The sequence below is a fragment of the Glandiceps talaboti genome, chromosome 23 (assembly GCF_964340395.1).
Source record: "Glandiceps talaboti chromosome 23, keGlaTala1.1, whole genome shotgun sequence".
Classification (NCBI taxonomy): Eukaryota; Metazoa; Hemichordata; class Enteropneusta; family Spengelidae; genus Glandiceps; species Glandiceps talaboti.
In genome coordinates, this window is record NC_135571.1 from 13531839 (window position 1) to 13547825 (window position 15987).

Consider the following 15987-nt stretch of genomic DNA (forward strand, 5'->3'; position numbering starts at 1 on the left):
CTGCAAGCACTATGTGTAGCAGAATTCAAACACTGCAAGCACTACGTGTAGCAGAATTCAAACACGGCAAGCACTAGTGCAGTCAGAATTCAAACACTGCAAGCACTAGGTGCAGTCAGAATTCAAACACTGCAAGCACTAGGTGCAGCAGAATTCAAACTCTGCAAGCACTACTTGCAGCAGAATTCAAACACTGCAAGCACTACGTGCAGCAGAATTCAAACACTGCAAGCACTATGTGCAGCAGAATTCAAACACTGCAAGCACTAGTGCAGTCAGAATTCAAACACTGCAAGCACTACGTGCAGTCAGAATTGTTGTTCTTCTGTATGTTGGTACTGGTATTTACATGATGTACATGTACTCTATCAACTGGTGTGATTGATGTTAAAAGAGCAACCCTTGTCATATTCATAATATTTATACATGGAGTTGTAAAGATTTCAAGTAACAGCTGCACTAGTAATAGAAATATTTCACAAATTCCAAGACTTCATTTTGCCAATTGGCTGTTGTCAAAGATTCTGTTCAATGTTGTTAAAACTAGGTCAGTTATGTGGAGTTTCAAAGTGATAACAACAGCAGTATCCAGCTTGCTGGTGTAAACTATCCTGTATTTTGTATTTTTCCCTCCAAAATAATATGAACAATTTATAGTTTCTGTAAATTTTTGGCACATCACAACTCTATTTTAGATTAGAATTATTGAAATTAATCCCCAATAATAATTAGTACTTTTTTGTCAAAAAAATATTTTGTCAGTAATTCTAAAGATAGTATTTTCATAGTTTGTACAAAATTGTTAGTTTCTCTAAATTTTTGCACTTCTTGGGATAACTTTTAGACATGCTCATAATGGTATTGATAATCAATTTGTTTGGTTTTTATACATGTTTGACACATCTGGGTGCCATTTTAGAAATAATGGTTAATATTATGAAGCACTTCTTGACCAAAATTATTCAAACAAAAATTCTTGTTTTTCTATAACTTTTTGTCACATCTCAATCTTATTTTAGACTGGTATGATAGAAATTATTCTTATATGTAAATTGATACTAAAATTGTGTTATTTTTCCTACCAATGTTATGTTTTATACAAAAATTCTTATTTATCTGTTAGTTTTTGGCAAACTGTGGATTTCTTTTAGATCAAAATCATAGAAATAATCGTATTTAGTATTCATATCAAAATTATAGTCTAAAATTTATCGTATTTTGAAAATAAAATTGAAAAAATGTCGTAATATATTACATGTCTGATACTAGAACATATAGTACATGTTTGGGTAAATAAATGAATGGAGGGATATCATTTTACTGCCAAAGGCTATCAGATCAATAGATAATATCAGATAGGAAAAGAATAACAATCACTGTGTAGAGACAGACGAACAGACAGACAGACGGCCGACGAGTATTTGCATTTACTCAGATGTGTTTATGAAATAATATTACTTGCCATGATCTTATCGCAATACAAACTTAGAGTTTAACCATAAAATGTTCTACCATGAAGCAAGCATACAACTTATAGCAACTGACAGCAAATCTGGGTGGTGCATAAAGCAACCCATAGAAATAACGTTTGGTCAAATGCGGACATATTCTGATTCTCAAACTTGTAGGGCTATATTGTACAATTGATATGGCCTTCACTTTGCCGCCTGCCTGAAGAGCTTCACTTTGCCGCCTGCCTGAAGAGCTTCACTTTGCCGCCTGCCTGATATTGGCAACCGGATTCTTAATAAGTGTATGTGTTTGTGTGTATGAACTTAAATGGAATTATTACACAAATTGATACGCAAATGTAAAATAATGTTACATCAATTTTTACAATACTTTCTCAGTTCATACCGAAATAACACACTATTGATACACCTACAAGAAATTTCTATAAAGACAAAACTAAGGAGTGTGTCTTCGACATAGATATATTACAGTTCTTATAATGTCCCAGCAGTATCTATAAACAATACCCCAGCCATTGTTTCCTTCTTGATCTCAATAACCTTAGACTGATGTTGTAATTATTTCATAGTGTTTTTAGTTCAAACTCTGTGACCCCTATTTTCTGATAGGGTAGGCGAGAATGACCTGCTAACAGAGACTGAGAGACTTTATGTCTAGGAAATTTACCAACGATTATAATAGAGGGAGGAATTGATGGCAAAAAGTAAACCTAAGTTAATAGTAATCATAAATGGTATCCTTGTGGTGTTGTAGAATCTGTATTATAGATTTGGAGACTGAAATGTCCCACCACTAGAGACTGGTAGACTTTGCATCAGGGAAATTAACCAACGTTTATTGTACATATATAAGTAAATTTCTCTTTCTTACTGTTAACAGTTAAGTCAGAGTGAGAAATTAGAAAACGCTAGGTCAAATTGTGCAATAACTGTGGAAGTTTTTACTAATAAACTCTGTAAGAGTTGACAAACACACTGTTACTAATGTTAGAGGTACACACACCATTGAGACATTGACTTTTGACCTTGACCTTCATCTTCAAGGTCAAATGTAAATTTTCATGATAACCTTGCTATACAACAAACCAGATAGGGTGGTTGTCTGCTATGAAGGCTTGTTTATTGATATGTCAGAGTGAGAGATTAAAATTATAATGAAATGATGAAGGAGAATGAAAGGCAATTCTTCTGTGCTGAAGTAGTATTAAATTGAAAAAACAAATGGTGTTTTGACAGAACAGATGTGTATTATGACAGAACATTACAGGATATCAAGTGGAAGTAGGAATTTATTAAGACTGAAAAGAGGCCGGTTTTGGGATCTGAAAATATTGCAGACTTTTAAGTCCCACAAGAGCTCTTCTTTCATTTCATACAAGTATCAATAATTTTGAGATCTGAAATGTCAATCATTAAAAGTGACAGTTTGAAAGTGATCTGCCAGTCTAGCTTTATATATCGGATATGTGGAATGACAACTCTTGTCAAAGGTCACTGAACATTTCTGTGTTGTTTATGGCATGTGGGTGACTGACATATGTACATGAACAAACTTGTAAGTTTTGTGAAAATTTTATGAGTTGCGATTACTTTCACTTTGAAATTTTGACATCAAATCAATAATGAGAATCAGTTCTGTTTTTCTGCTGTAAAATTGAATTAATATTTGTCAAAATTTTTTAAAAACTTTGGCATGAAGGTAATAACATTTTGCATCAAGCTACAAATATGTATTCATTCTACGATTCCAATTTAAAATAGATTTGAAATGTGGCAAAAAGTTACAGAAAATCAAGAATTTTTGTTAAAATGATTTCAGAAAAAAAAATGTTGATAGTTTAAAGGTCAAAGGTTAAGTGTAGGGTAGTTTTTAGTGACATTGTTTGTTGATGAGTCTGCATGATGTCATGATCTGTATTGATACTGTATCTGATATGCAAGGAATGGTAGGTCCACTATTTTACCAGCTGTATCAAAAATTAGGTTGAACAGATGGAATGCTTCAAGAAAATGACTAATAAGTATCGCATGTACATTTGACTCATTCTTAGGAAAGAGAATAAAAGGTGAAAACAAGGTTATTGACACATTTTTAAAGCTTCAGATTTCAGCTATTTTTGTCAGACTAATTGCCAATTACTACATTTTAATAATCATAAAATTTGAACATTTTTTCTTAACATTCAGATTTCAGTTATTTTTTTCAGACCAATTGCAAATTTGTTAATTTTCATAGCTATAAAACGCAAAATTTCAATGTAAAATTTCAGAATGATTCTGCTCAACTCAGAAGCATGCTTTCAAGGAAGCATAGACCAAGCACTGACCACCTTCTATAACCCTAGGCTAAAGTCACCGTGTAATTAATAATAGTGTCCAAATAAGCCTGACTTCTACATGTTCAAATCACTGTACAGCTAGTACCCAAATAAACTATAGAGGGAATACTGACCCCTACTACAGCCCTAAATTCATGACACAACAAATACCCATAGACAAAAACATAGAGAAACACACAAATCTTCCAAGGAATACACTCCAATCGTTCATCGTATCCATAGTTATATAGAACATCATAAGTCAAACACTGTCCAGACATACAATGTAGATATTCCGGCAGTCTAGACATAATGGTGTGCACAGACAACTGACTAGACTTATAGTTTGTACAGCCTACACTTCAGTAAAGTGAGATCATTGAAGTTAATATTGATATAATGATATCTAAGCTCATCACATGAACAGTCATAAACTCTGTCCAGTAGTATGCCTGCACAGCAGCTTACATGTTATGAAAAGTGACACAGGAACAGTCATAAATTCTGTCCTGCAGTATGGGTATCTAGCTGCCATTTACAAGTTATAATAAATAGCACATGAACAGTCATAAACTCTGTCCTGCAGTATGCCTGCACAGCAGCTTACAAGATATGAAAAATGACACAGGAACAGCCATAAATTCTGTCCTGCAGTATGGGTGGGTATATAGCTGCCATTTACAAGTTATAATAAATAGCACATGAACAGTCATAAACTCTGTCCTGCAGTATGCTTGTACAGCAACTTACAAGTTATACTAAATGACACACAGGTTCTCTTATTCACAATAATACTCCCTGTGAAGAACTGTCACTTACACTAAAATTGTTTACATAATTTCCAAGTTATCAGTCAAAAGACTGCAGGCAATCAGGAACTCATATTACATGGTATATTAATAAGTAAAGATACTAAACTACTGTGACTCATCTTAACGTGGTATTACATTTCATGGAGAGGTGACAGAGTGTGGCTTCATGGAGAGGTGGCTGTGTTACATTTCATGGAGGGATGACTGTTACATTTCATGGGGAGGTGACTTACATTTCTTGGAGAGGTGACTGTTACAATTTATGGAGAGTACTGCACCTAAATGCCTAAATGGTTTGTTTGAATATTTTGGTCAAAAAGCACTTCATAATAATGCTTATTAGTTGTTTACATGCTCTTGTTTTCATTCCCTTGAAATGTTCTGGTTTTCAATCTCGCTGCTGCAAAGATGAAGAAAGTTAGATATAAATTAGGTTAAGAGATGTTAGATAGGGTTGTAAATAATGGGAATATGATATGACTCTTGTCAAAACATATTGCTTTGCAGTTATTTTGCACAATTTTTCATTCATATTTGTATGGTTTTTTCTGGTTGTTCTTTTTACAATTTTCATATTTTTATTCATTGTACACTGTTTCATGTTGCAGACCTTGACACCGCAAACCTTGGAGAAGTGACTAATAAGAATTTATTCAAGGAGCATGCATTTCTTAGTTGCTAAATAAATCATTCTTCCACTTGATATCATCAGTAAGTATGGTTGATGGTAAAGAAAATAAGTACAATATCTCATGTTTCAATTTGTGGAGAGGTGACTGTATAGAGTATAGTGTATACCACTTAATGGCTAATGGTGTTATGGCAGCCATCAACCACCGCTATCATCTCTTTGGCAGCTACCTAACTAAAATATGTTTTAATACTGCACTGTTGAGATACATCGTTAGCTGATCATACTTCTTAGCTCTCGTATTCTGTGTTGTCATGAGAATATGAAAATAGTAGGTTGTTGAGGTGCAACCAGCTAACGATGTAGCCCAACAGCACAATGAACAGGCTATTACCTGATTGAATTAAGCGAGCGGATTTATGCTTGAAAGTAACTATGTATGGTACCTCATATCTCATTTTGTAGAGAGGTGACTATATACCTGAGCCTCTAATCGTAGCAAAGTAAAAAGTGACCATCTCTTTTGCACTAATAACCGAATAGACAGAGGATTTACACTAGCCTTGCGCTAAAGAAAAATGTATGTTATATCATGTTTCATGTTATATTAAGTTATATGTATCTCTATGTATCAGCTACTACTACTGCTATTACAGCTACTACCTTTCAATAGTTTACTATTAAACTGAATGGCCAGATAAATAATTTACAGATGCACTAAAGAAAATAAGTATGATTGCACATTTTTTACTTCATGGAGATGTCAATGTGTGCTTCTTTGAAGTCATTTCCTTTGAATAAATGTATTTTTTGATTGCGATATCAGATAAGCCCTTGAATAAATGACTGTGATATTGGCAAAGATGTTAATTTTGTTGCCACTTTACAGAGCAATCATTTTAATTTCTTTCCAAATGGAATCAATTTGAATAAATTAAGTTTAATTCGTGTTAAAATATTCCAGAGCCGTGTTCCTTGACAGAGTTCAGTGTTAAAATATTCAAAGAACTGTGTTCATTGACAGAGTTCTGTGTTAAAATATTCAAGAACTGTGTTCATTGACAGAGTTACCTGACATGAATTTGTTGTAGTTAGTGAATTATTGTAATCAGTGTCTGAAAAGGAGAAATTTGATATTTGGATAAAAAAGGAGAGAGTACTTGTAGTAGGTGTATTTTACATAATTATAGTATATTAAGTTGTTTCAAGGAGTAAAAACATTTATGTTCAACTCGTTGAGGTGATTAATTATTGGTGTACTTTAGATGTAAGTATAGTAGGTTGAAGTCATTAATACTCAACTTGAAAATTGAGAACTTTCTGGAAATTGATGTGTTTGTGTAGTTTCACATATTTTGCTCTCTTTCCTTCATCAGTTCATGTAATCTGTAAGGTATGCCATGTCGGAGTGCCTTCACACACTGGCTAACACCTGGACAGTAAGGTTGTTTAGAATGAACACAACATCACAGTCGATATAAAGTAGTGCTTTTTTTTTGTTCAAGATGTCGGCATATTTCTGACTTTCTGTTAAAAGTCTGTATTTTAAACCAAATAGAATTTAGTTTCTCCAACAAAGTTGTCATGGAAACGTCAAACACCGTCACTGCTACTGGTAGCTACTGGAGTATCCACTTTGAATTACATTGACATCACTAGAATTCAAAATTCAAAGCGATATTTTCATTCCCTGAACACACAAATGTAGTCTTTTAAATGTGAAAATTGAATGACAGATACAATAACTATATTGTGTTGAGATGTGTATGCATGACTGTACATTGTGAATAATTAATAAAGGTGACAGTTTTATATTAGTTTTCATTTAGCTGGATATTTGCACTATGAATAATATTATAGTCAGTGTATCAGGGTGTTGCGACAAGGCAAGATTACGCTCAATTTAAGAATAGGTTTGGTAAGGTTTTAATTTCATTTGTTTACTTTTTTTTTCATATGTGAGTGTCTAGTTCAGGTAGTTATGTTTTCAGTTGTTTTCCAAATGGTCTGTGTTGTTTATTTCTTCCTATCAGATGTACAGCCATTACAGATTGGAAGAACAGTTTATATTGTCTTTTTAAGTTGATGTCACTTTCTGCATCCACTATTTCTTACAAGACTTCACAATTCTCACGATTTTATTACATTTTTCTCGAATACGTTAAAAAATATTTAGGGTCAACACTGAAACATTGAACTAGGTGGGGTCGGGTAACTGGAACCAAACAATTATTTTTTCAGGCCTAACATGATAGTAATTTAGTTGAAAGTTGGATAGAATTTCTTTAACTTAGAAGTTTCAAAGCTTAGCTTTTTTGAGTAAATTAGGAATATGAGCTCAATTGGTTATTAAATTTGAAGTGAATGACTCAAATATCCTAAAATATTATCAAATTAAAAAAAATAATAAGATAGATAAATAAAAAAGTCAATATTGGCCAAAGTGATGATTCATTAATATTGTTTTCATTATTGTTGTGAAATAAAAAATACAATAACATTGTCATGTCAACAGACCAATTAAAAAAATTAACATGTTACAAATTAATTAATTGGTATTGATTGTCTGACTGTACTATTGATTAAAAAATGACTAATTAATATCTGTTGTCTCTTGATATGTTAATTAGACACTAATTAATATCTGTTGTCTTTTGATATGTTAATTGGACAGTGATAATGCAGCTTAATTTGGTTCAGAGTGTCAAATGCAAATTTCAGGTTGTCAGTTTAATTGATGATTGTGCAGTTTATGAATCAGTTGAGGTAATAACCACAGCCCAAGATACTGTATGTACAAGATACTGTGTGTACAAGATACTTTGTGTATTCCTACAATATTACCTGATGTACAACTAAGCAATTTCCAGGGTCAGTTTTAGTCGATGGTTGTGGAGTATAAATGTGAATCACTTGAGGTAATAACCACAGCTCAAGATACTGTGTGTATGCTTTGTGATAGCTTCAATAGTAAGTACTATGTGTACTATGGCTGTGCACTAGGCGACGATGAGAATTTAGTTGATAATTGTCCATTTTACTTGAGTACAGTCTGCTGGTGGATGCTGTACTGGTATGTACATATTGTTGATGTAGTGTGTGTATGTTTCAATATCATCCAGCAGATAACTAACACAACTGGGCATGAATATTTATAACAGTTTTACCTACAACCTTTTGTGTTTTCCGGATCTGTGAAGAAATAGATGTCCCCGTAATTACAAGAATATATTATGAAGCACAATTTTCAGTTTTAAGGGGATTATCATCACACTGTGATTCACAGTCATTCATGGACATTATACTCTTTTAATTATGTGAAAAATAATACAATGCTTGAAAATTGTCACCTGATTATTGCAAATGCTTAAAATATCTGTTCTACCAATGATGGCAGCACTTCAACTTTGTGGGTAACGTTGCACTTTTAGAGTAGTGACCTGAATAGTGAGGTGAGAAGTTGAAACTTAGATGATGCCATACAGTTAAGATAAAAATAGATGTACACCTGTGTCTTCCTGTCAATAACAATGTCTTGTCAATATCTATACCCTGTTCAGAGACATACAGTTATGCCAGTGCTGCACTGGAGGAAAGTTACAACTTACTACTTTCAACCAAGTTTGCCTGTCACACACTGTACTCAGTTTTAGTAAAGCAGAAGTCAAACAAACTAACGCTAGGGTGATAGAATTCAGTTGTAACTTTATGCCATTGCAGTCACTGTGCCATTGCAGCACCATTTTGCAGTGCCATTGCAGTACCAGTGCAGTGTCAGTGCAGCGCCAGCGTAACTGTCAATGTCTGAACAGGGTACATAACACTGTGTTGTGGTATAGTGTGCCATCATGTAACTATAGCAACACACTGTGGCAGTATGATTTAGTCTGGTTAATATTTTGTGTTGTCATGGTAATAACATGTCAGGATTTAGCCTGGTTATTATGTGTTGTCATGGTAATAACATGTCAAGATTTAGCCTGGTTATTATGTGTTGTCATGGTAATAACATCATGTCAGGATTTAGTCTTATTATTTTATGTTGTCATGGTAATAATGTGTTGGGAGAACTATATTGTTAGATCTGTCTGGATTATATTTAGAGAGAATGACAATATCTGTAAATACCACCATTGCTCTGTTTGACAAGCTGTTGCCATGTAACCTGTAACTCTCCAGGCTTGAAGAAGTTGGAATGGGTAGTAAAGTATATTTAGACCTCTAGAGTGCAATTAAATTTTCAACAGAATACATGACATATTTCAAACTGTTAGGTATTGATTATTGTAGGTTGGCAGATGATTATAATATATGAATTTATAAACTTAGCAATATCTGATTGGCAATCTTTTCATCAATTTTCACCTAAATCTGTTCATAATCTGTTAAATGTATCACTATTAAACAAAGAAACACAGATAGACACAGCCAGACAGACAGACAGACAGAGAGACAGACAGAGAGACAGACACAGACACAGACACAGTCAGACTGACTGACAGATAAACTGACAGATAAACACAGACAGACAAACAGATGGGAGTGAAAACATAACCTACCCAAACTCCTCTGGCATAGATTCTAGTCGTGTGTGTGTGAGAGGGAGGAGAAGGGGGGGGGGGGGTTGGTTGGTTGGTTGGTTGGTTGGTTGGTTGGTTGGATCTCACTTTTCCCCTACCACACCTGGCATTTCGCTAGTAGCCATTTATTCAAACCCTAAAATTAGGTTACGATCATTTCCTGCAGTGATGATTTTACATCATTTAAATCAACCCTCTGAGTTGGTTCTAATCACATGGTGATGCTATATGATGTCTTTCATCTCCCAGCAAGAAAAAAATGAAAACTGAACAAGAATTGTTACCTGATTTCTGGCCAAAGCTTCATAGTGAACACACACTAGCAAAATACCAGGCATGGTAGGGGAAAGGTGAGAACCAAAAAATGTGTTCACCTTTGGATTCTAGGCTAAAAACTTAATCAGTCAAAGGTAATAACAACAGCTGTAGATATTGTGTTTCATTAAATATTATACCCCAATATTTTTCTTTGTTCAGCCAAGGAAAATACAAGTGACCTAAGGGGTCTTTGTATTATAAGTGACAACCCTTTGGTCCCGAGTATATTCCGACTTAATGAAGAAAAATATTGGGAAATAATATGATTATACCAGTGCCAGTAATATCAAAGAAAAATTGGGGAAAGTAATGGCAATTTTGAACGTTTTGATATTCGAACACAGCAGAACCAGTGATGTAGACAAACGTCGTGACATAGAACAACCAAAGTATATAAATTCTATATTTTTTGTTCACCTAGGCTTGTGTATGGTATAAACATATACCAATACTATGAATCGAATCTGTTATCAATTACTTCTAGGAATGTACTAAATGTTGTAGAGAATGTCACAATATTTATTGATGGTTTAAGACTCTACCATGTGTTAGTGATTTAGGCAATGTCATGACCAATTAGGGAAGTGTTATTAGTAATTAGTTTATTATAAGGGTAATAGTGACATTATGGAGTGGTATTGAGGTCAATACAATCTAATAAAGATAATAGGAATAATTTTAGGTACAGGTGCAAAATCTTTTTTTGATAAGTTGAATATTAGGAAATAAATGGTATAATTGCAGAGAGTTTTATAAAATTCCATGGTAACAGAATAGAATGGATGAAACTGTCTAAAATTCCATGGTAACAGAATAGAATGGGTGAAACTGTTTAAAATTCCAGCACTTGCTGACGTAGTAGTAGTAGTAGTAGTAGTAGTAGTAGTAGTAGTAGTAGTAGTAGTAGTAGTAGTAGTAGTAGTAGTAGTAGTAATAGTAGTAGTAGTAGTAGTACTAACACGGCAGAAAAGTGGAGTTTCAGTTGAATTTGAACTGCTACTGTTGTGGTAGTCTGACAGGTTCAGCTGTTGGTCCACTTATGTATAAATCACATTATAAAAGTGGAAGGGGCACCTGTATCTTTCAGGCTACTGTTGTGGTATAGTACCACAGTGACTATAAACCTTAACCTTGAGGGTGACTAGGAAATACTGGAAATTCCCTTTTTGTTCCCTATTCATCTTCATTCCGGATGATTCATCCCTATTATCCTTGATATTGGACATGAATTCCTATTTATGGGAATCACTGATGTGTAACTAAATACAGGATAATTCTTATTACTTTACCGTGCATGGTTGCACCTGACACCACTGAAGAAATATTAATATCGTATTTGTGTCAGTTTCACACTGTAAATTATTAATATTATGAAATATTCAAATATAAACAGAATTTGTCTCAATAATTTATACATTATATAAGATGTATTATATATTTACATAATTTAACACTTATTAACTTATATTCACAAATGTATTTGAAATAGAGAGAAAATGTGGAAGTATGTGGAGACTTTATTATATACTTAATATATATGTGAATGAGAGACTAACAGATAGAGAGAGAGAAAGAGAGAGAGGGAGAGAGAGATCAGAGAGAGCGAGAGAGAGAGAGAGATCGAGATCAGAGAGAGAGAGAGAGAGAGAGAGAGAGAGAGAGATCAGAGAGAGCGAGAGAGAGAGAGATCAGAGAGAGAGAGAGAGACTGACTCAGAGAGAGATGAGAGAGAGAGAAAGAGAGAGAGAGAGAGAGAGAGAAAGAGAGAGAGAGAGAGACTGACTCAGAGAGAGAGAGAGAGAGAGAGACAGAGAGACAGAGACAGAGAGCATATTGTATTTTTATAAAGCCATTGAGAACATATACAGAGTAACATTTTCCCATTAGTCACTTTCTCTCAATTTCTTTCAAGCAATTATTCTCAAAGTATATTGATACAAAGTCCATCAAAGTTCTACTTATTGCAGTGTAAGTTGTGCTTAGAACTAATGTTAAAGAAATGATTCATCAAGCCAATATGGCCTCTATAGGTGATTCAGGTTTACATTTACATAGCCTCATAGATCAGTATCTATTGTATAATGGAAATGACATCTGTAGGTGACAGTCAAATTAAATAATGATGAATATATTGAGATGTGTATAAAATTTGAATCATATTATAGCAATCGGCTCGTAAAAAAATCAATCTAGTGTTACAATATGTCTTCTAATAAGACAAATATTTGGTCATGTGTTAAAATGATTAAGAAATGATGTTTTCTTGTGAGTCACTACATAGCAAGTAGCCCTGAAACTTTACTCTGGCTTGATAAATATTGTCTGTCAGTGTATGTGAAGCCAGTTAGCCAAGCCTCATAGAGATGATAACATCAAATTGTGGTGTACCACAAGAAATTGCTCTGCGTTACTGTCCGCAGTCCATCACATCAGCTTTATAGGCCCCAACAACCTAACACTACAGATAGACTTTGAGGGGAGGGGGTACCACTGGCAAGGTCTTGTAGGGGTGTGCAGCCAATGCTGCCAACCCCCAGACCCCAGTTTAGACTCCCTATCTCTAAAAATACAGTACCCATTTTAGACCAAAGGGTGGACCGCCTCCCCCAAGGGCCGCTCATATATGTATACCCAATAGGCGAGAGTATCCATCCCCCAGGACTTGTACAGCACCTGTCTCCCCTTCCCCACACCTCAGGGAGAGAGGGGGTACAGTGATATTCTTCAACAGTGTAACAGTGGCAATCAACTTATAACACTGTTTGCTGCATAGCATGGGTACTTTTTCAAAAGAGAAATTCTGTTCAAAAAGAACCTTTTGACCCGACAAGCAGATTTGTTCCACTGAACAAGTATACTTTAAACTCTCGTACAAACACTTCTAACATGTATGACATTGCAATAAAGATATTGTCATATAAATGAGATAATAGAACCATAGTACTGTGAACTTTGACCTTTACTTTCACTTCATCTCACAGCTTGTTCTGTTTACTGAGAACTCTGACCTTTAGATAATTTATAATCGGTAAAGAAAGCATTGCCATAACGAGTGGGATATGAAATATTGAGATAAAATGATAAAATTAATATAGTGCTATGACTATAGATATACTAGGGTTCTATTCATCATTGTCATTATGGTACAAATATTACTAAGTTATTGTACGGGATGGACTTGGGGATATCTGGTGTAATTTATCATGTATAACTATTGCGAATGTGACTGTGCAATGTGACTGTATGTACTTTAATATGCCAATTTTAATTTTTTTTTTACATTTTTGTTAACTGAAGTGAAAGTGTGCATAGTACCATACTTCTAGCTAACATGCTAATCCAAATATTGCTAAGTTATTGTACTGGAATGACTTGGGGATATCGGGTGTAATTGTGTGTGTGTGTGTGTGTGTGTGTGTGTGTGTGTGTGTGTGTGTGTGTGTGTGTGTATGTGTGTGTGTGTGTGTGTGTGTGTGTGTGTGTGTGTGTGTGTGTGTGTGTGTGTGTGTGTGTGTGTGTGCGCACAATGTACATGTATATACCAAGCCCAGAGAAGTTATATTTAACTGAAAGTGTGGATAGTACCATATTTCTAGCTAATCACTTCATATATGCTAGTCTAAATATTACAAAATTATTATATGTAAATGATGTAGGATATTATGGGATATGATATATATAATTTATCACACATAGCTATTAATTACTACCACCCCGGTATTACTAATTAGCAGTACATCTTGTGTAACTATGACTTTCTGCGAGTCGTCGAGATCTACCCAGTAAAATAGTTTTGGCTAAAGTTTAGTCTTATGTGATTACAAAACATTGCCCACATAGATACTAAACTTGAAACCACTTCAGTAGGTATGTATAAACAAGAAAAAGTTGGCATCTAGATATTTCTGAAGTAAAGATACCATTTTTGTTTCTAATTAATTAATGGCAAGTTCAAAACGTTGTTTGGCAAGGGCTAGTTTCTAGTTTTCCATTGAAAACAGTTGTATTAAAGTTACTTTGAAATTATATCTTGTTGGCCTTAAGCTAGCAAGGTTTGTTTTGATGATTAATTGACCACTTAACATATACTTGTTACTGGGTGTAATGTAATTAGTATGTCAATTGAGAACAGCCTCCACTAATGGTGAACTACTTTCAACACTAGAGGGCGCTGTTCATATGGTACCTCAAGTTTAGTTGACAAACTGTTTCAGCATGTGTTTGGATTTCAAAGGTTCAATTGACATTCTTTAAACAGTTCCTTTGGTTCACATTTTTTCTTTGTCTATAGCAAGACGCAATTAAGATCTTGCAAAAAGTGTTAACTTTGAGATTTCTATGCTGAGGTAGTAGACACAGAATTCAAAGTTAATTTGCACTTGTGAACATAAGTTGTGATTATTTGATATTCTTTATGGGATGTCTGTCAGTAAATTTATAGTACAGAACACCACTTGTCACATAATTGAAACAATATGTTATGCAATTACTAAAAACCAATCTCATCAAATTTGGTAATTAAGGCCACAAGTACACACAGCAGGAGTATATAGTAGTAATAAAGTGAGATACATGCAATACTAGTAAAAGGACTGGCTGACAAAATGAAAATTTTAGTTTTTGAAACATTTTCCACTTATTTTGAAACATTACTAAATGCATAAAATTAAAGTATTCACATTACAACCTCTATCCTACCAGGTCCCCAATTATACAGCTGGGTTGACTTGGGTACACATATAATTAAAGCATTCACATTACAACCTCTATCCTACCAGGTCCCTAATTATACAGCTGTGTGGACTTGGGTACACATAGGATTAAAGTATTCACATTACAACCTCTATCCTACAACACCTCAAAGCCTAATGGGGGGGGGGGGGGGGGGGGGGCTGTACAACACCACATAATACAATGTAAATGTTGATAAGTCTGAATGACTTCTTAGTTCTTATTCTGTGTTTGTCTTATTTTGTATCTTACAGTTGGAGAATCTGGATACTTGCCTTGGATGCTTAGCAGGGAAAGGAATTAACACACAAGGACTTCTTGCAAGAGGTACGTTCAAATCATTTTCTGACATCTTCATCTAGGTGCCATAGTAACAGTTTACTGTTGTTTGAGGGCGCTGTATATGTCAATGTTTGTAAATTACCAAATAAGGAAATTGCCATCTATACTTATGCTGACAGTTGTGAATGAGATGAGTTGTGAAACACAGAGTAGGTTAAAGTTATTGGTGTCATTAAAATGTATATCATATTATTTCATATTTCATTTTACCAGTGTTTTTATGAAAGATGGTAGACAGGTCAAATCTGTGGGTATACTATATAACTAGGTTTCCCACTAAATTGTGGTTCAAGGTACATATGCAAATGTATGTAAATGTATGTAAATATATGTAAATATATGCACATTTTACCTGATTTCTCTTCATAGTAACCAGCCCCCATACCTTTAATCCCTTGTGCAATTATTGCATCACCATATTTAACTAACAAAAGAAGTTCCCCCAATGACGTCTACTAGGTGTATACCGATGTGAAGTAATTTTTCTTTATCTTTCAGATATCAGGGATGGGAATTTAAAGGCAATTTTAGGATTATTTTTTGCCTTGTCAAGGTATAAACAACAACAAAAATCACTCAACCAAAATTCTAGTAAGTATCATCTGATTGGTCAATACTTTATGTGTTTGTTGTGTTTGTTGTTTCTTTCCTCCAACAGTGAAGGTATTATTATATGTGAATGTTGAGATTGTCAAATGACAAAGCACTATTTCCATGCTTTCCTGAGATTTGAAAGAAGAGTTGAACAAAAAATAGAAAAGGAATACTGTAAACCGCTTTTTT

At 34.2% G+C, this 15987-nt stretch overlaps 1 protein-coding gene across 1 annotated transcript in view; it reads left to right on the top strand.

Annotated features, from left to right (window-relative positions):
* The window catches only part of LOC144452951 (neuron navigator 2-like), a 251620-nt gene that overhangs the window by 81523 nt on the left and 154110 nt on the right, over window positions 1-15987 (top strand). Inside the window, exons 4-5 of the mRNA XM_078144185.1 lie at window positions 15117-15189; window positions 15703-15795. Coding sequence (XP_078000311.1) covers window positions 15117-15189; window positions 15703-15795 — 166 coding nt within the window. The remainder of the gene's footprint in view (window positions 1-15116; window positions 15190-15702; window positions 15796-15987) is intronic.